The sequence below is a fragment of the Cicer arietinum genome, chromosome 8 (genome assembly GCF_000331145.2).
Source record: "Cicer arietinum cultivar CDC Frontier isolate Library 1 chromosome 8, Cicar.CDCFrontier_v2.0, whole genome shotgun sequence".
NCBI lineage: Eukaryota > Viridiplantae > Streptophyta > Magnoliopsida > Fabales > Fabaceae > Cicer > Cicer arietinum.
Genome location: NC_021167.2, coordinates 6,690,453 through 6,715,689, shown reverse-complemented (window position 1 = coordinate 6,715,689; position 25,237 = coordinate 6,690,453). Strand labels below are relative to the sequence as shown.

At 29.9% G+C, this 25,237-nt stretch overlaps 3 protein-coding genes and 1 non-coding gene across 6 annotated transcripts; 2 read left to right on the top strand and 2 right to left on the bottom strand.

The window, feature by feature from the left end:
- Positions 1–1,921: 1,921 nt before the first annotated feature.
- LOC101502821 (protein PIN-LIKES 7-like) lies at positions 1,922–6,879 on the top strand. 2 transcript variants are annotated; one of them, XM_073364173.1, is made up of 11 exons: positions 1,922–2,017; positions 4,150–4,370; positions 4,520–4,599; positions 4,898–5,022; positions 5,109–5,230; positions 5,327–5,539; positions 5,675–5,794; positions 5,883–5,983; positions 6,116–6,168; positions 6,273–6,458; positions 6,664–6,879. In XM_073364173.1, exons 2-11 carry the CDS (start codon positions 4,233–4,235, stop codon positions 6,786–6,788), a joined length of 1,263 nt encoding a protein of 420 aa, XP_073220274.1. In that variant the 5' UTR covers positions 1,922–2,017; positions 4,150–4,232; the 3' UTR covers positions 6,789–6,879. The 2 variants fall into 2 exon arrangements, with proteins under 2 accessions (XP_073220274.1, XP_004512284.1); XM_004512227.4 differs by lacking the exon at positions 1,922–2,017 and having other exon boundaries at positions 4,086–4,370.
- A 49-nt stretch (positions 6,880–6,928) lies between these two features.
- TRNAT-UGU (transfer RNA threonine (anticodon UGU)) lies at positions 6,929–7,000 on the bottom strand. The gene has a single exon. It is a non-coding gene; the product is annotated as a tRNA-Thr (tRNA).
- A 2,970-nt stretch (positions 7,001–9,970) lies between these two features.
- On the top strand, positions 9,971–17,740 carry LOC101502515 (serine/threonine-protein kinase/endoribonuclease IRE1a). Its single transcript, XM_004512226.4, has 6 exons — positions 9,971–10,410; positions 11,520–13,006; positions 14,297–14,469; positions 15,026–15,272; positions 15,855–16,158; positions 17,122–17,740. Exons 1-6 carry the CDS (start codon positions 10,057–10,059, stop codon positions 17,260–17,262), a joined length of 2,706 nt encoding a protein of 901 aa, XP_004512283.1. The 5' UTR covers positions 9,971–10,056; the 3' UTR covers positions 17,263–17,740.
- Positions 17,741–17,888: 148 nt separating this feature from the next.
- LOC101501975 (glutamate receptor 3.6-like) lies at positions 17,889–23,650 on the bottom strand. 2 transcript variants are annotated; one of them, XM_004512225.4, is made up of 8 exons: positions 23,352–23,650; positions 22,470–22,752; positions 21,304–22,104; positions 20,771–21,219; positions 20,405–20,682; positions 19,623–19,654; positions 19,124–19,530; positions 17,889–18,624 (listed from the first exon to the last, which is right to left on the bottom strand). In XM_004512225.4, the coding sequence occupies exons 2-8, from the start codon at positions 22,735–22,737 to the stop codon at positions 18,112–18,114; spliced, it is 2,748 nt and encodes a 915-aa protein (XP_004512282.1). In that variant the 5' UTR covers positions 22,738–22,752; positions 23,352–23,650; the 3' UTR covers positions 17,889–18,111. The 2 variants fall into 2 exon arrangements, with proteins under 2 accessions (XP_004512282.1, XP_004512281.1); XM_004512224.4 differs by having other exon boundaries at positions 20,771–22,104; positions 23,352–23,649.
- Between the last annotated feature and the right edge of the window lie 1,587 nt (positions 23,651–25,237).

The following is a 25,237-nucleotide window of genomic DNA, read 5'->3' as shown; positions in this document are numbered from 1 at the left end:
TTAAAATTTGTTTCGTCCACAAATTACACGAAACAAAATAAATTTAACAAAAATTATCCGAAAAATGGACTTTGAATTCGAGCACTATTGAAGAAGATTTTGTCTACACAAATAAAATAGTTTTCCAATACTTTATCATTCATGCTTGTTTTTCTTGAAAAACAATCAACATTACAAGCAGTCATTACTGGAGAAAGCTACGTTTGAAAAATTGTTGGCTTAAACGTCACTATTAGACATTGGATGAAAGTTAGGACAAGGACAGGGCCATGTGACTGGACCTTAGCTAAGGTAGTCCAAGAAGCTGGGAACTATTCCTTGGATAGAATGTTTTTTCAAAATGAAAAGCAGTGGGGATGTTTTCAACTCTTTTTCTTTTTATGCTCTGATAATTCTATTATATATCAATTTTAACATTTTTTTTCACTCAATGAACCAATAATTAGTCAAATTTTACTAAAATAAATTCATAAATTACTGTTACCAAATAGATTATATAGCTTATAATCTATAAATTCGTTTCTAAACCTTACCAAACAGAGCGTGAGACTAAATTGATAATATAAATTTAGTAAAAGTATTGTTCATTTTCTTCTATTTATATATATATCATAAATTATAAGTTTGTTTGTAAAGTATTGTCAAACATAACATTTGACTAAATTGATTAATTGGTTAAGCAGACATATGGATCCATGAATCTATCATATCGTAAGTCAAAAATGTATTTTCACAATTAATAACGAAAAGTATATCTGTATAAAAAATGTTTTAAAATGATTCTTACTTTCAACTTTTAAATATTAATTATTTTTTAACAGTTATACTATTTAATTGATGCTAAGTGTATCATTCGTAAGCAACAACGAATTTAGGGAGGATGGATATGACCTTGGTCCCTCCCTCTTTTTATTTATATATACATATATAGTTTAATTAATTTTAATATAATCTAAAATATGATTGCCATAATAATTTAATATTTGGTAAATTTTCTAAATAAATTACTTCTTTGATGTCACAATGAGTGACATATTTGTAAAAATAATATCTCAAAATGATTGTCAATATTAATATTTAATACAATATTAATTATTTTGTTTTTAATTCTATTATCTAATTAATTTATTTTATTATTTTTATACTTTCTAATGAATTTGTGTGTAAAATAAATAAATGTCTCATTCATTATAAAATAAAGAAAATAATATATATGATAACTTTTCATATCAGTCCATTTAATAGTTTTATGGATCTGTCCCTACATAAATTAATATCTTTTATTTTATATTTACGGTAAATTGATAATGACGAATACATAAATACTTGATAATATAAAATTGATAAAACTATTATTATTTTTCTTCTATTTACATATAGTATTTCCTTTATGATAATATTAATTAATGAATATATATATATATAAGGTAATAATATTAATATACTTTAAAAAAACAAAAATATATATATTTATAATATACTGATACATATATTGAGTCAAAGAAACATAAATATAAAACATATAAATGCTTAAATTATAACATTATTAACATATTAGTATAATTTATATACTAGTAGTATATATAAAACTACATATTCAGCCAAAAAAAACTATATTAAATATTTAGATCTTCTAAAATAAATAAAATGTAAAATAAAAAAATCAAGAATTATTATAATTATAACAAATTCATTATTAATTATAATATTTACTTTTAATTTATAATTTAAAATTTTATTTATTTATTTTATTAATTAAAGAGGACAACTCACTTTAAAGGAGTTGTATTCTAATGTCAAATACGATATTATAGAACATAAACCATCGTGTAAATGAGTAGATAATAATTAAATAGATAATTCAAAATATTAATTTTATATCATTGACTACGTTGCCGTTGGTCAAAGTACATAATTGAACATATATACATGCACATTGATTGAGTCATTGAGACAAATCACTGGATTCTTGAAGATTAATTATTTTTGTAGCTCAAACACACCCTCTAATTCCCAGGTTAATTTCCATTCTTCAACTCCATTATTCATTTATTGTCTTTTATTTAGTGGTCCTTTGTAATAACATATAGTAGTAATAGGAATGTGTTTTTCTTTCATTCTATTCTCTTTTTTTTTGTTCATGCATCTTATTTTGTTTTTTTAGGGCTTTCAGAAATAATTGTAAGGGTTAAAAAAAAAAAGACAAGTATATATCATGGTCCAAAACATCCTTTATAAATAACATGGTCCACAAATTCCTTTACAAAAAACATGGTCCAAAATGTTATCATATTTCACGTAAAATGTTACCTTCGCACATATTTCAGACAAAATGTACTATCTATCCCAAAAATGCTTGTTGGAAATTAAAACATTCATACCAAAATCTGTCCCAAAATGTTTCAAACAGAATTCAAACAAACAAATACAAATTTGATTTAATATTGACTTAATTTACAACAAATTTGTAAACGATTCAATGTTATAAAAAATAACTATGAAACAAAATATAATGGATTTTATCATATTATTTTGAGGACAGCTTCAAAGAATTTAATATTAGTGTTATGGTGGCGTCTAAGACCATTGGAGAGTCTTAGATAAATGAGTTGGCTGCTGTATCTCTAGTCTTAAATATAAATAAAATTAACTAGATTTATTTCATAATTAATGAAATATAAATAAAATTAACTTATATTCTTAAATTAAAATAAATGCAAAAATCAACCATTTATTTCATATTTAATGATAGTATCTATAAAATACCATTCATTTAATTTTACTTTTTCAATTATTTAATTTATTGATCATAAATTTAAATTTTTAATGAGATTTTATAGATTAAATATAATCAACTAGATTTTTTAATGTGTAATTCGATTTATTTTTGCGTACAATTCATATAAAAGAAAATATCTCTATTTTTAATTTCTTATACAATAAAATTGGAAAATCATTTAAATATTGTGATTTATATATTCCATGAAAATGGATCATATATATTTATAAATAAAATATCTATAAAAAATTGTACCAAAGAAATATCTATTAAAAAAATTATTGGCTGATTTTCATGCTGAATAATTACTAACTTTATACTTTTTATAATTTTCATGCTGAATAATTACTAACTTTATATCTATTAATAATTACTTATGATCGTGAATCACTAATTTCTTCGAATAATTACTAACTCTCATTTTATATATTATTTATAATTTTCTTAATGAATTTAAAATTTAGCAAGGTTTTTGTAAAAAGAAAGAAAAAAAAGCTAGGTTGGTTAATTTTGACTTGTTGTATACCAATGTGATAATCATAAAAAGTGGCAAAACGATATACTCCACGTAAGTTATGGAATGAATGGTTCCTCAATTTGGGGGAGGTGGGATCTGAGAAGTGATTATGATATGATTCAATCACGTGGAAGATGTTTCAAACAATTTTTAGCCATCACAATTTCATCTTGTATTTTCTGTTAACTCTTCTTATGGACAAAATAAACCCTAGATTTGTGAATTGGGAAAATACTTTTCAAGCTGTCAACTCTGAACCTGTTATTTTTCATGCTGTCAAACCCCCACTTAACAAACTCGTGCAACTTGTGGCCAAAAAAATATTCAAAAAATTGGATTGGTTTCGAGAATTAAACCGAACCGAATTAAATTAAAAATAATACTTTATTTTAAAATTAGTTTTTTAACTAAATCGATTTTTAAATATTAAAATATTTATGCATAAAAACATGTAAAACTAAATTAAAATCAATTCGGTTCAATTCAAAGTAATAAACTGATTCATTGATTTAAAGAACTAGGTTAATTTGATTGTGAATATATTAAAATCAATTCAATTATTTTTTCAAATTAAAAATCAATTCGGTTCAATTTTCGACATAATTTATGGCAATTTTCAAATTAATTTGACTGTGAATATATTGATTTAAGGCTACATAGTTTATGGCAATATGTACTTTAATTTGATTGTTGGGTTAAATGCATTGGTACACACATGTATTATATATGTCATATGATGTCACAATTGTCACCAAATATTAGGATTGAGGGGTACACAGGCATTGGTTTCTGACCCTATATCACAGTGCTTGCTAATAATGATGCTTCTCTTTCCAACTCATCAATTCTACAGAAATAAATTGAAAGAAAATCATTCAGATTCAGAAGAAGAAGTGATATTATTCAGCTGAAGCTCAAGAAAAAATCAAAAGAAAGATGACTTTTGTAGAACTTTTGGAAGTGGCTTCTATGCCAGTTATTCAAGTGCTTCTTATTAGTGCATTGGGAGCTTTTATGGCAACTAGTTATTTCAATAATCTTCTTTCACCAGATTTTAGGAAATCCTTGAACAAAGTAAGTGATTCAATTTCAAGCTAAATTCAATATTAATGAATTTATATATTTGTTTGTTCAATGTGAACAATAAATAGTTAACAGGACAAACTCTGTAGCATCATTCTAATTTAAATGTAACTTTTTGTTTTCTTTTACTTGTTTTGCAGGTTGTGTTTATTCTGTTCACTCCTTCACTTGTGTTTGCAAGTTTTGCTAAGTCTGTTTCACTTGAAGATATGAAATCATGGTACTTGTGGCTTTTAAGTTTTCCAATCTTATAAACTTTGTGTGATTATGTGCCCTTCTTTGCATTAGTTATTTTTTTTTATTTGAACTGTTTTTGTTCATGAAAAGTCTATTAAGATGTTACCTAAGCTATAAAGTCAAATTATTACCACTGAACAATAATTTTTTTATGTTAATGTTAACTAATAATTTGTTTTACAACTATTTCAGATGAAACTTTAAACTTCGTGAGATTATAAAATCAAACTATTACCACTGAACTGATATTTCGTAATTTGTTTACATATTTATTTATACAGGTGGTTTATGCCTGTTAATGTTGGACTGACCTTCTTAATTGGAGGGATTCTTGGATGGATACTAGTGAAATTACTAAGGCCTAATTTGAAAGTGAAAGGTCTAATCATTGCTTCATGTTCATCAGGTATCATATCCTAGCATCAAAGTTACTACTATATGAAAAACTATATCTAAAAAAATATCTGATTTCATAATATATTCTTTAATCAGGAAACTTAGGTAACCTACCTATTGTAATTATCCCTGCAATATGTGATCAAAAAGGAGGTCCATTTGGTGCACATGATGTTTGTCGCAGTAATGCACTCTCATATGCTTCTTTCTCTATGGCAGTAAGACATTCAATTCAAAATTCAACATTTTTCTTACATGATATTATAGCATGTAATGTAGTTTATCTTATTATATTGTTTTTTCTTCCATTGTAGCTTGGTGGTATTTTCATTTGGACCTATACTCTTCAAACTTTAAGAAGCAGTTCATTGAGATTTAAGGAACTTGAGGCTTCGGAGATCATAAATTCACCAAACAAAGACCTTGATGGAAATGTAGAAACTCCTCTTTTAAAGGGAAAAGACAATAAAAACACGTCGACCAAAGTGCCACCTTTGAGTTATATTGGAGACTCTGAAAGTCAAATTGTAAGACCTTATTTCGTTATTTATTTTTTACAGACAAATGTTAGTTGTTAGTAGATATTTGTATCAGACGTCCTCGACTATTATTAGATTATTATGAAAACGAATGTGGATTTGAATTTGAATTTGGATTTTCAGATTTATGACAAAGTTGAGTCTAATGTATTAAAGAATGAGAAACAATCATTTATGCATAGAATGATAGAAGTTCTAAAACATCTTCTGCAAGAACTAATGTCACCACCAGCAATTGCAACTGTGAGTTCCTTTTTTCTTTCTTTATGGCTTCCTTTCATCTTCATTTGTTTCAAATTTGACATTCACATCTTCCAAATTCCATGGTCAGTTTTTCGGATTCCTTTTCGGCGCGGTTTCATGGTTAAGGAATCTAATAATTGGAGACAATGCTCCATTTAAAGTAATCCAAGACACTCTTCAATTACTAGGGTATGTTCCCTTCATAAAATTCAATTAGTTTTTCATCGTCTATTTAAGATCCATTTGACGCACATGATAAGACAGAGACAAAATAGTTTTTCTAACAATAAAGTTATTTGGTTAAACTTAATGTTTTTGCAGGAATGGAACAATTCCTTGCATCACACTCTTGCTTGGTGGTAATCTCACTCAAGGTATATATATATATAAAAAAAAACTATATGCTATAGTTATTTTGCTTCTTGACCATAATTTTACTAATGAAATTGGTTCTGTTAACATTGTAATGAAATTGCAGGCTTGAAATCATCAAGTGTAAAACCATTGACACTAATCAGCATCATCATAACTAGGTTTTTTGTACTACCTTTTATTGGATTGTTTATTGTCAAAGCCGCGGCGAATTTCGGTTTACTTCCGGTGGATCCTTTGTTTCAGTACACTCTGGTGATGCAGTATGCAATGCCACCAGCAATGAATATTAGTAAGTGATTATAAGATTCCATTGATACATATGTTGATTTAATTTAAGTACATTACTTTGTTATTTCGTTAGCATCATCTTATTTGTCTGCATTTTACTGCGATATGTAGATTTGTAGCGTAATTGCAACTATAATTTAGAACTATAATATATATTAGATTATATTGTTGTTCCTAACTTTACAATTTAATGATATAATATGTAGGTACTATGGCTCAACTGTTTGATGTAGGAAATGAAGAGTGTTCAGTTATTCTATTATGGACATATAGTGCTTCAGCCATAGCACTCACTGCTTGGTCAACATTCCTCTTGTGGCTATTATCTTAAGGTGCAAAAATGTCACGAAAATAATAAAAGTGTTTCTTCTAAATTTAGGAGATTTTTTTAGAAGATTTAGTGGTGGATTTTCAAATAATAATTTTAATTGTTTGTATACAAAAAATTTGAAAATAGAAAGAAAAAAAAAATGCCCCCATGCAGGATCGAACTACAGACCTTCAGTTTACAAGACTGACGCTCTACCACTGAGCTATAGGGGCAAATACGACACAAATTTGAATAGAAATTACTTTTCTAAGTATTATCTTAAGATAATTCTTAGACTAAATAAATAAATAGTACTCCGGTGTGACACCAAAATTATATACGGTCTGATAATAAAGGAATGGTCAATTTTATATAGTTTTGATTCTGTACCAGAAATAAATAAATAGAGTTGTGATTTTTTAGTTTTAGATAAGAGTTTTGATTATTATGTAGTGCTATTATAAAATATTTTAATTTATCACAAAAATAGAGTAAAATATTTTAGATATATACTCTCGTCATTTGTTGATATATTTTTCTCGCACCTTGAGATAAGATAACGAGTATTTAGATTGGTTATTTAAGTTTGACACTAGCTGCAAATAGTTTCTAACTATATGAGTTTCGTCTCTTTACCAATTAGATCTCATTTTATTTATATATATCTTTTGAACATTTAGAAAGTGAATTGTTTAAATTTTTTTTCTTTTTTTGGTGTCTTTAATTTCACCTTTATTCAAAAAAACATATAAATTTTATGATATCTCACTAAATAAATGTGGTTGTGCATATATTTTGGAGAAAATATTAAAATGTTTATGAGATGGGATTAGAAGTATGAAGGATTTATTTGAAAGCAAGTACTATCAAAATACTTGTATATATGCACACAAATTGTCATATTAAGGTAGACATTATTATTTAATATATGTAAAAGTTATTATAGAATGTTATTAAAAATTAAATGAAATTATCAAAATATAACTTTTTTTTTTGAGTGAGAGTTTAACTGACTACAAAAACTTCTTGTTTATGATATTAATTAAGCGATCTACCACGTTCAACTTAGTAATATCGATATTTATTTAATATATGATTTAAGAACAATATATTATTTTCTATTTTCATCTAATTAATTATACAAAATTTATGTTAATTTAAAAGTATTTATTTTACCTTTTTTAAATGCAATTAACTTAAATTAAATGTAAATATAAATATTATTTATCTATTTTTTAAATGCAATTAAATTAAATGCAATTAAACACATTTACGTTGTTCTTTTAATGAATTAAGATGTGAAGAGTTACATTTTAACTAATTAATGAGCTCAAATATTTGTCATGTGCACGATTGATACAATAAATCATAATTAGTAATAAATTTTAAAAAAAAACTGAACAAAAATATAAAATTGTGAGTAAAAAATAATTTGTTTAATTAATTGTGTATTTTTAAGTTATACAAAATATATTTATAGACTAAAATGATAAAACATGTTATTCTATTGATAATTGATTGTGGGCTACAAAATCTAACTATGAGAGTCGTCTATCAGCTAAACTTATGGATAGTGTGTTAAAATGTGACAATTTATTCATGTATGTGGCATCCAATATTTGACGTTGCTTTTCTTTCATTTCACAACATAAAAACCACACCTGTCCCACTTTTCTTTTGTTGTATCATATGTAGTAATCGAGTTAGTTGTCAAAAGTTACAAACTAAGAAATGAAGATCATAGTTTATCTATTTCACAAGATGTTAACTAGTATTGACATCTATACAATTCTCGTGAAATTCTTAAAAATTGAGAGAGAATCGCCTAGTTCAGTGGTCTAATGTTTTTAATTCAATCGATATTTTATTTTATTAATTAACTATCAATTCACCTTTAATTTCATTGGAGATTGTTTAACAACTTAAATATTTTAGATGTAAATAAGTGTATTATAAATTTTTCATTAGACAATCATTCTATAATTATTCATTATTTCTCTTAAAATACAACTTAAGTATTAGGAGAAATAATCATCTTGAATTAGAGAAAGAAAAGTGAAAGATGAGATTGAGAAGGGAAGGTACGGAAAGAAAGAGAAAAGTGAGGAAACATTGATGTGTGATGATGTGATCAAAGAAAAAGATGTATAGGTAATTTGGTACATGTGGCAAATTTTGAGATTAAGATATTATAGATACTTTCTTAAGAATTGCTATGTTTATTATTATTATTATTATTATGTTTTTATATACCAAACAATTACTATGCTCTTAGATTATGACTAATGTATTACAATATGAATAGTGTTCGTGACGTGATTTAGATTAATTTCAGAAGAAAAATATATTTGATTAAAATATTTGTGATTTAGTTTGATTTGAATGAAAATTCAAAAAAAATCAAATTTTAAATAATATGATCTAAATTTAATTTATTTATATTATAATTTATAATATATTATTTTAATAATAATATTATAAAAATACATTAATATAACAAATTTAAAACAAAATTTTATATATAATATATTAGAAATTAATATTGCATTATAAGATAGATTAATTTTGTTTGAATTATACATAATAATAATAATATTAAAAATTAATTATAAATAAAAATTTAATATAATATTTGATACTAATAGAAAATAAATAAGCAATAAAATTTATAAATGCAAGTTTAATTTAGTTTTTTTAAAATAAATTTGAAATTCAACCTAAGTGATTTTAGAAAAAAAATCCAACCCATCTAATAATATTCACCTTTATACATTTTATATTTATCAATTTCTAATTTTTGTTAGATTAATTTAAATGTAAACATTCTAATTATAATTAAATTATATGGGAAATAAAACTTTTAGTAGTGACCACTAACATACTTTTTAATGGATGTTGTCTTGAAGGAGAAAAATATTCATAAAATTAAATAATATGACTTGTATTAGTCTATTTTATTAAAATGGTTAGTCAAACAAAAAAATCATTCCAGTGGTCAATATCCATTAAAATGTAAGAAATCAATTCATGCCAAAAACAAAATTGTGAAAAATGAATTCCATTTTGAAATCATTGACCAATAAATAATACAAAAACTTATAGCAATCCAACCACGCCTACAAGGACCACGGTAAAAAATAAAAATTTGGGGTAAGAAAATATATTTAACGCGTGAATATGCATTCCTTACACATTAAACAACCGTAATAAACAACCCCGCATTAAGACATCATCACACCAGAAAAAAAAATGCTTCTAATTTAATTTCCAATTCCAAACAGCGCATAACATGAAACTCTGCGTTTCAATCTTCTTCTTCTTCTTGTTCTTCATTTTCTTCAGCTGCATCGTTGATGTATCATTCTCACAATCACAACTTTCCCTTCTTCAAAACGGAAACGCTTTCTCATCGTCACTTGTTCCTAATCCGTTGGACACAAAACCCGCTACGGCACTCGTCGCTGCCCTAGACGGTACTATTTATCTTGTTGAAAGTTCTTCTGGGAGGGTAATTTGGTCTTTTTCAACTGGATCGCCAATCTACCATTCCTTTCAAGCATCTCTTAAAACTCCTTCATCTGGAATCATCGAATGTGGAGATGACTGGGAATTGATCTTTCACGATACACACTTTGGTAAAACGGTATTGTCAGTTTCAGTGTATGTTTTTTATTTTATTTTAATTTTTACTTGACTTTGTTTTTTTTTTTCTTCTGATGATTTAGTTAATTTTGAGTTTTAAGTGAATTGTTTGATGTTTACTTGTTTTTTATTATGTATAACTTTGCAAGGTTTTCTCAACCTAAAAAAGGATAACTTTTTTTTTTTTAAATCTTTTATAGTCAAATGTACATTTAGGATTTAAGGTATGTTTGGATCGAGTTATTTGAGTTGATTTATTGGCGTAAGTAGTTTTGAGACTCTTTTAGAGAGCTTATGGAAGCAATTTATGATATGTGCAAAAACTGTTTTCAGCTTATTTTCATATACTCTCTATGATAGTTTATGAAAGGATTTCAATTATAGGTTTTTTTAATGCAAAAATTGGAAGTGCAAAGCTCTCAAATATGGCTTATGAAAACAGGTTATAGTTTATTAGCAAAAAAATAACCTTTTTTGATATATTTTTTATAGTCAAATAGATGGGCTTAGTTGAGTTTATCTACTGTGATAAACATTTGTGAAACTGTTTGAGAGAGTTCAAGAAAGGGTTTATGACAATTCAATAAGCTATTTTCATCTTTATTTTCGTAAGCTCCCCATGATAGTTTATGAAAAACTCTCAATTGTAGTTTATGAAAGCATGGTATAGCTTATACGAAAACTGGTTATTGTTTACATAAACAACAGTTTGACTTTAATTTATCTTTTGTTATAGAAATAGTTTATACATAAGCACTTATATAATAAATGCTTATGTTATAAGTACTTAATTAAGCTGTTTATCCAAACAGTTAGAGGAAAACCAAACATACAGATTTGGCTAAAGTTAAATTTTAAAGCTATGAAAATCAATTTTGACTCTCTACATTGTGAATCAAATACACACACATCAAAGTTATAATCATGGAGTTATGTTATTTCCTGTTTGTAACTCATCAATTGCAATTACTGAGTTGAGTGATGAGTCCTACGAGTCCTTCAACATACTTGTAAGGTCTGTTATTTTGATTTCTCTTCAATGTATGATCAATTTGTTTTGATGATTGATTTGAGATTGGTTTTGGTTTTTTCTTTCTTGTGTGCCTGCAGAAACTCAAGGAATCTGTTGCTGATTATGTTGCTTTTACACCTATTGTGTCAAAAGATGGAGCGGTTATACTTGGATCCAAAAAGAGCACTGTATTTGAAGTGGATGCTAAAACTGGAAAGCTACTTAGAAGCTATGGTGCTGCTGATTTTCATAATGCTTCTACTACTTCAGTGTGGAGTGGGGACAGGGACGGGCAGGGTGTTACTGATTCCTTACATGCAACTAATAATGAGCTTGCTGATCCGGCAAAGCTGAATTTACCAGAGTTCTTGCTCCAGATAGTTAGGACTGATTACTTTTTACAGTCTGTCGGTCCTGGTTCAGGAATAGTGTTGTGGACTATGTCAGTAGCTGAATTTGAGGCTGTATTATTTTGCCGACATAATGAAAATCCTACCTTGACGGCTTTTCTTGATGCAGAAGGTGAGTATGCTTCTGGTGTTGACAGTGGCTTGGATTTCGCTATGCCGTATGCATGTCCTGACAGAAAACTCAAAGAAGTCTATCGCCAGCGAAAGAATTTTCTGTTTGAACCTGCTAACTTTGAAAAATTATCTGATGTTGGTGCTTATCAAGAAAACGGCATACTCCCAATGCCAGCTTCAAATCTGATGCTACCATCACAACCTAGTAGTGATAGATTCTTCCCTAGTCATGATGGTAATATGATGCTTCCTTTGCCTGTGCCTGTGGCAAATTCTTTGCAGCCAAAAATCAGCTTCTATGATAGTAATGATAATGCTGCTGTGCTCCCTCAGCCTCTTATGGAGATCGCTGCACCAAGGGAAGTTGATCTGAACAGGGTGATTGAATTGTCCATGTCTTTATTAGTTATATTATCTGTAGCCTTTCTTTTGATATTGTACCAAAATCGATCTACAAACAAAGTTGCAACAAAGGTCAAAATCAGTGATTCCGATTTGAAAAGCTCACCTTCTAAGAAAAAGAGAGCACGTAAGTCAGGAAAAAATAATGTCACTCATCTGTCTTCAATTGAGGAGAATATACGACTACATATGGAAGCAGAAAATGAAGCACGGTTGCACTATAATAAAGATAATGGACGCAGGATTGGTAAACTTCATGTATCAAATAAAGAAATTGCAAAGGGAAGTAATGGTACCATTGTCCTTGAGGGGATATATGAAGGTCGGGCAGTTGCTGTCAAACGCCTTGTTCAGGCTCATCATGATGTAGCTCATAAAGAAATAAAAAATCTCATTGCTTCTGACTTTCATCCAAATATTGTCCGATGGTATGGCGTCGAATACGATCACGATTTTGTTTACCTTGCTCTGGAGCGTTGCACATGCAACTTGGATGATTTGATTAATATTTATTCAGATATGTCAGAAAATTCACTGTTAGGCAAGGATCAAGCTTTTGAATTTTTTAAGCAGGCCCAAATAGAGACACAGAGGGATGATATGCAGTGTCTTTGGAAAACAAATGGTTTTCCATCTCCTCTATTGCTAAAGCTGATGAGGTCAGTAAAACAACTTGATTTGATGAACTATTACAGGACGCAATATATGGGGTTATGATGTCACACTTATTACATTTTAAAAGAAAAATTGTTTAACCTTTCTTTCTCAGCCAAGACAAAAGAAATGTTGAGTGAAAGCTATTGGACCTCTGAAACTTTTTGTGTATAGTTGGTATTGTATGCTTTAGGGAACACTAAAACTTTGCAGACTAGTGAGATACGTCGTGTATGGATGAGTGTTACAGTCCCATCAATAAATAGTGTAGCAACTAATGAGTTTAGCATCCCTTAATGTTTTGACATTAGAAGTAAAAGCAAAAGTAGTATATGATGGTTCAGTAATAGGTTAAGACGAGTACTTTGTTAAGGTTGATGTGTAGGAGCGATGCTGCAATTAAGGGGACACAATTTTTATAAATAACAGGGATGGGTGATAAACAGGGATTCTAAAATCTAAGGTAGCAACTTCAATAAAGAGAATGAGATACTCCCTACGTCTCACAATGAGTGTCATTTTAACAAAAAAGGTAGCAACTTCAATAAAGAGAATGAGATGCTCCCTTCATTCTCAATTTTCAATGCAATTTTACTTATTTTTTCCGATACCACCCTTCAATAATTACTATGTGCACAACTTACATAGCACTATAGTACTTTACATTGATAATAGTGAAAAACTCACAAATAGTTAAGATGGGGATAGTTTGATAAAATGAGATATTCCCTTCATTCTCAATTTTCAATGCAACTTTACTTATTTTTTCCGATACCACCCTTCAATAATTACTATGTGCACAACTTACATAGCACTATAGTACTTTACATTGATAATAGTGAAAAACTCACAAATAGTTAAGATGGGGATAGTTTGATAAAATGAGTTATCTCTTTCTTTTAATTATTACATTTCTTAATACGTGTGCAAAAGTCTTAAATGACACTCATTGTGAGACAGAGAGAGTAATTGACTAGAATATTTTGGGCATTACCTTAGAATTGGAGAATCCATGGGGATGAGAGAAATACATGGATGGCATGAATGGAGATAAAAAAATATGGTAGCCAAAAGAATGAAGGAGAGTGAAAAAGATTGCATTGTTAAGAGGAATAAACAGGGTCCTGTTTTGTTTCCTTCGAGGACTCCTATATTTAAGCTAAATATAAGAGGTTGATAGTTGTTTTGATTTGGTGATAGAACATGAATGTCCACTTTCCCCATGTTTAATTTATACCTATTTATTTAGTTTTTGTCGACATCATGTTGACTTTTGCTTTTATATTGCAACACAGGGACGTGGTTTCTGGGCTTGTTCATTTGCACGAACTAGGAATAATACATCGGGATTTGAAACCCCAAAATGTTTTGATAATCAAGGAAAGATCATTATGTGCCAAGCTTTCTGATATGGGGATTAGCAAACGACTTCTTGAAGATATGTCTTCTTTGGGCTATAGTTCTACTGGTGAGTTAAAGTTTGTGTTGTTTTAGCAGTCACTATTGCTAATTAGCTATGTTATAAAACTCGGATTGGAACTCGGAATGGTTGTTGACTCGATTGAGGTATTTGGTCTGTGGGTCATTGGTTGAACTAGTCGGTTAATAGTTAAACTGCATAAACCGGTATATATAAATATATAATTGTAAATCATTTATATTTTGAGAACCGGTCAAAGTATGATATAAGTCGAGTATGTCTACTGTCTAGTATGATATAAGTCTATCCCTATATCATTTTGGTGATCTATATCTACAGGTATCATTCAAGTTCAACGATTTTTTTTTCATACATTTCCCCTCATTTTCCAATTTGAGTGGTATGCTTTAGCACACTTGTATACTGCTTGATTTTACACAAAAATAGCTATCTAGCCATAAATGCTGCATGTTTTTCTGAACGCTTAAATATGCTAATTAAAACATACAATTATTGTCTTAGTCTAATCCTACATGTTAATCTATGTAGCTTAACTAGTTCATTAATCTTACTCTTACAATAAGGTTTAATGACTTAATTGCAGGCTGTGGCAGTTCGGGTTGGCAAGCGCCAGAGCAGCTTGTTCAGGGACGTCAAACACGAGCTGTAGATTTGTTTAGCTTAGGTTGTGTGCTCTTTTTCTGTATGACGGCAGGGAGACATCCATTTGGAGAACGTCTTGAGCGTGATGTCAATATTGTGAAAAATCAAAAAGATCTTTTCTTAGTGGAGTTCCTTCCTGAAGCTGAAGATCTTATTTCTTGTTTATTAGATCCTGACCCCAATCTAAGGTAGGAGCATGTCATTTTCATTAAATGTAACTTTTAATGTGTTTGGTTTTGCGTGACGAGAATTTACTTTCAATGAATTGATTTTGTAAAATTGATTTTAGTTAAAATTAAGTTGAATGTAACATGATTTATGTTTGGGGTATCTTAACCGAAAAAGTGCTTTTAGGATATGAATCGCTTTTGAGGATGGCATGGTTTGAAAATTAAAGAGCCAAACACTTATTTTCACTGCAGACTAACATTTCCCATATGTGAACTTGTGTTTGAAGATTTCCAACGCGGTGCTTAGGAGATTGGAATTATATTCTCTCATACCTTCCTTAATAGTTGCATTTTGACATGACTTGATTGATATGTAGCATAAAAGACGGATTCGCACGTCAAACATTGTTGTTTAGTTTGCTAGTCAATTGAGACTATTCCTATAATGTTTCTAAGTTCAAATCAACTTGATGTTAATATTAATATGTAGTGATTGATATGCTGCATTTTATTCTTTTGGAAATCTGGTCATCTGTTGATATTCTGTCTGGTTAGATGTATGACATTTTCACTAAAGAAATTATTTCATTTAATTGTCAGGCCAAAGGCGATTGAAGTATTGCACCATCCTCTATTTTGGAGTTCTGAGATGAGACTTTCATTTCTTCGTGACGTTAGTGACAGGGTGGAACTTGAAGATAGAGAGACTGATTCTGATCTTTTGAAGGCATTAGAGAACGTTGCTCCAGTGGCTTTAGGTGCAAAATGGGATGAAAAGATGGAACTAGCTTTCCTTGCTAACATTGGTCGTTACAGGCGATATAAATTTGACAGTGTTCGAGACTTGTTGAGGGTCTTGAGAAACAAGCTAAATCATTTCAGGGAATTGCCTCTAGAAATCCAGGTTTCTTCTTGGACTAGCATTTTTGCAATTTTCTTTCTATTTTTCTCTGGTAGAGGATTAGGCTTGTCTAAGTAAGTTAAAACATGAAACATGTGAACCTGTTGAGTTAATTAAAGGTCGAATTATACACAATCATGTTTAACAGTCCAATGTTTTTTATTAGCAAGAATTGACTATTATTAAGTTTTCAAGTTGAGCAGAAGTTAAAATATTGTAGCTTCTCCTGCTCAAAGTCGTGGTAAACTTAATTTTCCAAATGTATTCCCAATATCTATTATGCCAAGCAGGCTCCTGAACATCTTTTGTATATTTTAGTATTTTAAATACTTCAGTAATGAGTTTACGTTGCAATATCCAAATGTTTTCTATTTTTCTAAACAACAATCAATTACTAGAAAATTTTCTCCAATTTCTAAACCATGCCCTTCAGATTAGTTTGCAACCGAAACCGTTAGTGTACACGCTTTTATTTTACCAGACACATCTATGAACTCCTGTGTTTTATCATAATGGTTGTTATCAATTTAAACAGTTAAAAACATAATCAATCAACAATATATGTAAAACAATTTGAATCTTACACAAATACATCAACCTTCTTGACTCTACATGATGAAGACAGTAATGCTGATAATTGGTTGCTATAATCATAATTAATTAGTGGTAGTGGTCATAGTTGATGTTATCATCTGTGGTGATTTGGGAAGTGCAACAGTGCTAGTTTTTGTAGGCATCCTGGCCTTGGTTGATTTAATTAGTGATTAATTTCTTTATAGTTGTGCTTTCGTTTGATTGGGCTTGACTATGATTAAGCTTATAAATTATCTTAATGAAAGTTCATTGAAATCAATCATATGAAGCTTTTCATATGAGAAGTCAAAATGCAAAATGCATCTTTGTTAATATGTTATAATCCTCCTAGAACATGCATGACTGATAATTTCTTTCTTGCTGGCTTATCAGGAACTAGTAGGACCTGTTCCGGAAGGATTCAACGACTACTTTTCTAGTCGATTCCCAAGGCTCTTGATTGAAGTGTACAAAGTTATCTGCAACTATTGCAAGGATGATGAATGTTTTCAAAGATATTTCAGAGACATTTGATTAATGCATTAGCTTTGTTCAGATAGATGACTTGATAATTTATCAAATGGAAAAGAACGGTTGGCTGCACCATGGAGCAAATTATGTTCACATTCAAAACCTCAATCGGCAGTTTTTTCAAGACATGTAATGTTATATACATACATATCTTGCCACTTGTCACTGATCAATCTAACCCTAAGTTACGATGGAATGCCATATGTTTAATCCAGTGTTCAGAGGATTCAACTACATGTACATGTATATTATTAGTACATTATACATGGCTAGGGACTGTAACCACCCTCTTAGTGATAAAGGAACTGTAAAGTTCAATGTATTAAAATTTCTCATATCAGAAACCTAATTTGCCAAGGTTGTGTATTATCAGTTGCTATGTTATAAGATGGATGCCACAATTTGTTCTTAGTCGCATTTCAAACAAAACAAGAGATCACATTGATTTGAAGTATCTAGTCCTTATTCTTTCTTCATCTAATTTCATTGTCAATAAAACTAACTGTGCTGTGAGAGGTTAAGTGGAAATATTTATCTTTCTTTTATTAAACATGTGATAAGTGAGAGATTTTGACTTAAATAGTATGGATAAAATGAGATAAAAAGAGCTTACATGTAGGAACTTAAACTTTAATCTAACTATTCAACTTCTATTTATTAATAAAAACAATTTAAACAAATTATATGAAATATATGACATTAATATTAAAGAAAAAGCAATTTCTATATTACTAAATATACTATTTGCATGTTTGTGCATTTTAATTTTTTTCTGCACATGCAAGTCGTATTTCCTAAATAAAACTTGTAGATTTTAATTTTTCTTTTTAATATATTGTATATGAATCATACTTACACCACTTTGATAGATACTTGTTCACTTCCACCATTAGACACAGAACCAGTTGTGCATGAAGATGGCTGAACAACATATTCTTTATTGAAGATGATGGAGGATGATCCTCCTTCACTACTTCTATATGATATTCTCTCCATTTTCCTTCTCTTCAAACGATTCTGAAGAGTCTCTTCTTTTTTATCTACAAATGCGAAGAACCTCCTCAAACATGAAGATCCCGAGTTTTGGTCAGTAGAATCAAGTTCCTCTGAGTGGTTCTTGTTGTACTGTCTAATTATCTGTATTAGAAATATGAATAGAGCAAGCAAACAAGCTGATCCACATATTGCATAGAGGCCCCAAAAGCTTTTTAGTTTGAGTTTTTCAACTTCTAACTTTGCACCTTGTGATAAACAAGCTCTACTCAAAAGCCATTTGTCATGAATCCTTTGTAAGTCTCCATTGTCTACCATTTGCAAAATTGCAGTTGACAGGTCAACTGCTAGTGGGGAGTCTCTTGGAAAGGCCTGAACAAAATTAAGGAAAAAACATACTATTACTGCTTTATAAGAAGCTCACAACTTAAATTAATTCATCTTTCAAAAACTAGGCCTGCTATATATAAATCTTAAGCTAAATTGCAGTGAATAGATAAAGAATGAGTGGTTCACCCGTTTTCTTTACAGTGATTAAATTACGTAATTCCTACAATTTCAATGAATAAATAAAGAATGAGCGAGTGAATCATGGTTTTAGACTTTGAAATTGTAGGACTTGTGCAATTTGGCCACTGAAATATCAAAATTTCAGAAACATCGCTGAAATTGAAAATCTTCTATCACATTAGTTCTTTTGGATTGGCCAATTTTGTCGTCGGGAATTGTCCTGAAAAGGCTAATGGATTGAGGATTTTCAATTAAGTGGATCGTTATCTTAAATTGGTAATTTACTCTGAATATTCTTGAGAGAAAAATAATAAGTATAGCTTACAAGATCCAAAGTAAAGAAAACTAGGGAGAAACTTACAAATCCCCAACCATTTCTGGTGAACGCTTGACCTACAACAGTAAATTCACACCGGCTTGAAAGGAAGATCTCGATATAGGCACGTTCTTCGACATAGGCTGCAACACCACCATTGTGGGGACCCTTTTCAAGTGCTCTAGCAGCTTCTTCTGCTGTTTTTAAAGGAACAAGCCTAGACTCATCAATACCAATTTCTTGGATTAAGTAACTTCTAGAAAAAGAACCTTGAGTGTAACCAATTGGTTCTTTGCTAATTACTAAACTTTCAATGCCTTTAATGGGTGAAGAAAGTTGCTGTACTGTGAGGATTGATGTTAAACTTGCAGTGTAGCTTGATGTAATTATAAGAACTACAAATAACCATATAAGCAGCACACAACGACCAAGTGTACTCACTGTGTTTTCCCCTACATAGTATAGAAAAATGCAACTTGATTAATCATAGGGAAGTTAAAATTTTGATCAAGTATGTCATGGAAGACAAAGAACTGGCACTTACTGTGGGAAAAGAACATTGTTGAAAAGCTAAACCTGCCAAATACAACACAAACAAAAGTTACAAACATACTTGTAGCTCGATATTAATGTATGTTTGGTTCTACTGCAGCAAAAATAGGTTTTGAATACATTGATTGTGGTTAAAAGTGAGGTGAATGTAAATGATTAAGGTTTGGATACATTCACGTAAAAGTGAGTTAAACAAATAAAGGCTTGTTTGGAATGACGTATTTAAGATTATCCACTGACATAAGCACTTATGAGATTGTTTGAGAGAGCTTATGGAAACAGATTATCACATGTCCATAAGTTGTTTTCAACTTATTTCCATAAGCTCTTCAGGATAGCTTACATGAAAACTGGAAAACAATTTGACTTTATTTTATCTTTTGTTATAGAAATGACTTATACATAAGTACTTTTATGATAAGCGCTTATGTTATAAACACTTAATTTATTTGTTAATCTATACAGGGCCTAAATTTAAGGCTAAAAGTCTTGTTTGGACTTTGGAAGCAAAAGCTTAAAAACTCAGCTTCAAGTAAGGATCTATGCAATTTGACTCCAGAACACCTAATTACCTCAACATGTTTAAATCAATTTTATGTTTCTAAAATAATTTTTTCGTCTCACAAAATTGAATCCAAATATGTACCAAGTAAACATAGTACGAAAATTGCATTCACATAAATATTGCATGTCTAATCAACATTGGTTTGGTTTAAAAAAGGTTGAATATTGGTAAGCCATGAAAAGGACGGGAGATAGAATACTTTTACTTACCAAAGAATAGTAACCACTTGTTTTTTGGGTGGTCCTCTAAATTCATCATTCACTCTATGCTCCAAAATCCAAACTACAGTTCCCACTATTATGAAAAAGACAGCTGTGACAAACCACATCCTTGGTGTAAATGGTGCCAAAAAGGCCAAAGCACTAGTTTCTGTCTTCCCAACTGGTGCTACTACCACTAAACCAGACTCAACATATGGCTGAGTAAAATCAACCAACTTTGTTCTTGTTGTAGTAATTGCAATGTCACCTACCGCACCATCAAATTCCTGTATAGGAAGAAGAAAACTTGTTTCAGAAGTTACCATAAAAATATCCAAACTCCACAAAAGATTATTGGCTTGACACGATACTCACACCGGCCGTGATCGAACGGAGAAGCTCGGTGTTACTGGGATTGTTTATACCATCCCCGTATGGGATAAACTTATATGGAACAGCATAAGGCAACAGGTTAACTGCAGAAAGAAATACATCAATGCAGAATCCTTGAAATGTATTGGTGCCTGGTACTTGCCAGACAAATTCGCGGTAAGAAACACCTATTGGGACTCCAATTCTTAACAGCCTTCCATTGTTTGGAAAAACCCAACCACGCGGCTTCTGGACTGTGTCTCCAGGCCAAATCACAGGGAATAGTTTCTGACTTTCCCTGGAATCATTGGCTTCTGGAGAAACAACTGATAATCCAGAGTGATTAGACCAATAACCAATCCTCCGAGACCCGGTTCCAATCACATTGATGATTTCATAGGCAGGATTAACAAGGTTTTTATCAGGTGCATACTTGAACAAACCTGTCACACCTGTCATGTTAACTTCATAAATGTTTCGAAGTAACGAATTCCCTTGGTCGAAAATGTTCAATGCATCAAGATGCAAGTTGTCACCTTTTAGTACGGATAACTTTGGATCATTTGAGAAGGTGATTTGGTTCCCTTGCTTGAAAAATGCATCAAGTGCATGAGCAAGAGCATAAACAGTATCATATGCATAGAAAGACAAAAAACTAAGTCCAAGTGGGCCATTAGCAGTGTTTCCATAAGTCAAGTTTTTCCATCTAGAAACAAACCTTCTTTTGAGCTCCGAATCTGGAATGTAAACTCGTGGCGTCAATACTCCTTGGATTGCATCCATTGAATCAGAAGATAAAGGACTACTTATATCAAGAATAGCAGAAAGAAAAGCAGTGGCTATCCATACATAACCAGTTGTCATCATTCCAAGATTCTTTGCAACACTGAACACTTTCGGGCCCCAAAGAGTGTTGGCATGAACAACTATAACTCTTGATTCAGCTAGAGCCACCTGAACAAGCACATTTGTTATCTCCTCCGTAGTTGCTTCGGGACTCACAGGCGCTTTAAATGATATCCTGCAACGTCTCTTGGCAAGCTTATCGCTTAATGCAGTAATTCCGTTCCTCCCATTATCATCATCAATATACACAGCAATGACTTCTTTCCATCCATAGTAGTCAACAAGGTCTGCTATTGCAGCCATTTGAAAAAGATCACTGTGACATGTTCTGATAAAAAATGGGAATTGAAGTGAAGAAAGGGTTGGGTCTAAAGCTGAAAATGACAGAAGAGGAACTTGAAGCTCATTTGCAATATGAGTTATGACATGAGCTGTTACAGAACTATGGGGGCCAATAATTGCCACAGTGTCACTAGACATAACCTGCAAAACTGTAATCACAGAGAGTTATAATCTCAAAAGAGTTGAACTAAGGTTGTGTTTGGATAGACAACTTAATTAAGTGCTTATCATATAAGTATTTATGTATAAACTATTTCTATAACAAAAGATTTATCATATTGTTTTCATATAAACTATAAGTTGTTTTCATAAGCTATCATGAAGAGCTTGTGAAAATGAATTGAAACCAGTTTATAGACATGTCATAAGCAGTTACCATAAGCTCTTTTGAACACTCTCGTAAATGCTTATATCAATCGATAAATTCAAATAAGTCAATCCAAACAACGCATAACTTCATTATTGTTGTTCAAGCTTCAACTTAAGAAAAGGATATTATGAAAGACATACATACCCTCAGCAATGCTTAGAAAACCTCTATATTTAGAATCTTCTTGAAGAGAGAGCTTCAACTTGGTCTCACCAAGAATGTTTGGATCCGAATTTACATCTTTAACCGCAGCTTCTATAGCGATTTTTATAATCCTACCAACACTAGTATTGAAAGAGAAGAGAGCACCAATATTTACAACAGCAGGCCTTGTTGAATTATGGATGCCAGCCTCAGTTGAAGAGAAACCATTGTAGAGAATCATTAGAGCCAATAGCCAAATTTTAACCATGGTTTGATGAGTTGCCTATAAAACAATACCCACAAATTATCACCCTCTTAAACAAACAAGCCAAGAAACATCCCAAATTTTCCAATTTAATTTATTTTTACATTAAGATCTCAATAACAGGTCCTCAAGGTGCAGCTCAAGTGGTAGAGCTGAAAACCCGAAAGAATTCGAGAAAGAAGTTCAGGGTTCACACCCTACCTACTAACATAGCATACTAACAACTAACATTTGTCTATATAAAAAAAAAATCCAAGTTATTATAAACAAATAATAAATTGCAGCTCTCAATCATAAAGATAGTAACATAACAAATACAAGTATACAACCATAAAGATAGTCACATAACCAAAAAATCAAAGGGTTACAAATTGAAAAGCCAAAAAACATAAAGCACAAAAAAAAAACAAGATTTTTAACTACATATCTTTCGTAAAAGACATAACAACAGACATAAAACATAACATTAACACATAAAGCAAGCTTTGGAAATAGAAAAGCATCAAAGATTCAAAATGTCGGATAATAAATAAAGTAACAGATTGCAAGAGCAAAACCCCAACATGGGAAAGAACAAAACTTTATACAAAAGGGTCAGTGTAAGTAATAAGACATGCCTGATAGATTCAGAAAGGATGTATGAAATGGCTTTTTATATAAACCAGCAAAAGGGTGTATAAACAAAGTGAACCTTGGTTCAATTTGTAAATAAAAAGATGAACTTTAACCGGTTGATATGAATTGAAAATGAAGAAGGAACAAAAAGTAGGAATAGAGAAAGAGCTTAAGCATTGTGGAGAGAACATGGGCAAGGAACTAAATCAAAGTGGAGAGAAAAATTAAGAGAAAACAAAAAGGAATAGAATAATAAATGTCAAAATGTTAAGTTTCTTAATATCTTCGATGCACACTTAAAGATGTGTGGAATAAATGTTGTCGGAAACCAACACCACATATTTATCAATTTTTCATTTTTCACTGTTGTAAAATATAAATAAAAATTTAAATAATGAAAGTTAGATTAATTTAATTCAATTGAGGGAAAACAGAAAAGGAAGAGAATAATAAATGTCAAAACGTAAGGTTAATTAATACTCACTCTCTGCGTTTTTAAATGTCACATTTGTGTAAAAAAAATTCATTGTTTATAAAGTTTAATTTAATATTAATAATTGATTTGTTGATTTTTAACTAAATATTATTGATTATTTATTGCATAAAAAATATATAAAATAAAATAATAAATGATTAAATACATTAAGAAAAATGACGAATTATGACATAAAAAAAAATTACTAGTTGTTTAATATATATAAATATTTTTAAAATGACAATTAGAAAACAACAAGGAAATATCTACCGTGCATGTTAGGTATTCAAAGCATAATATCAATTACGTGATACTATTGCACACCGACGTGACGTGTCACATCACTATTTACATTTTATTTTTACATTTTTAATTTTAAGTAATAATATTATATGTATATTTTAATTTTTCATATATTAATTCACTATTTTATTTTTTCTTTAGTTTTTTCTTCTTATTATATTATTAATGTATCCATTTATCATATTATCCTCTTTTTCTCTTAAAATGTGTAGCGCATAAAACGTATACTAAATATATTTTATTTTTAAAATAGAAAATTTGTTTATTAGTGTATTCAGTGTGTTGAAAAATAATAAAATATTGTGGAAGAAAATGATACTATTGGTACTCACTCGTTTAGCAGTCACAAGTGGATATTTTGGCTAAATTCTTTTGTCCTTTTTAATTAGTATTATTTGTACGTAGAAAGTGACAATTTTGGCAACGGTTTAGCCAATGAAAGCATGTAACACATTTACCAATAAACACCATGATAATTTAACTATACACACCACAATCATCTTTTGTGTTCATACAAAAATTCTGCCTAATATATTCTTATTGGGATTTGTTACAAACATAAAAATATATAATTTTGTATATGGAATGTTGTAGAAGTGGGTTGATTCTTAAATGGAAAAGATTGCACCCACTACTCACTCTCATAGTCAAATGATGACGTGGAATTCTCTTCCACCGTTGAGCCAATAAGATGTTTACATGTCAACAAATTATACTATTTTTTTTAATTAAATAGTCTCACGTATAATTTGTGATTTTGTGGGACTTATATAACTTTTAAGCGTATTTTAATAAAGATTATATTTTTAGTATAATTTTTTGTTATATTTTAATAAAGGAAATTATTCTACACACAACATATTAGGGCCTTTTTGGGTAATTTCAAGTTTTTTTTTTATTGTTTTCAATTAAGCATGTTTGGATAAAATAGAGTTAAGTTTTCATTATTTATTTTAAGAAAAGTTTTTTTCTAAAATGAAAAATTAAATAAAAATTATAATTTTTATTTAAATTCTAATATATCACTATTAATTATCGTTAATTATCATTTTAACCATCGTCGAACACTAATATGACCGTCACTAATAATTATTTGACTAAAGTAGACTA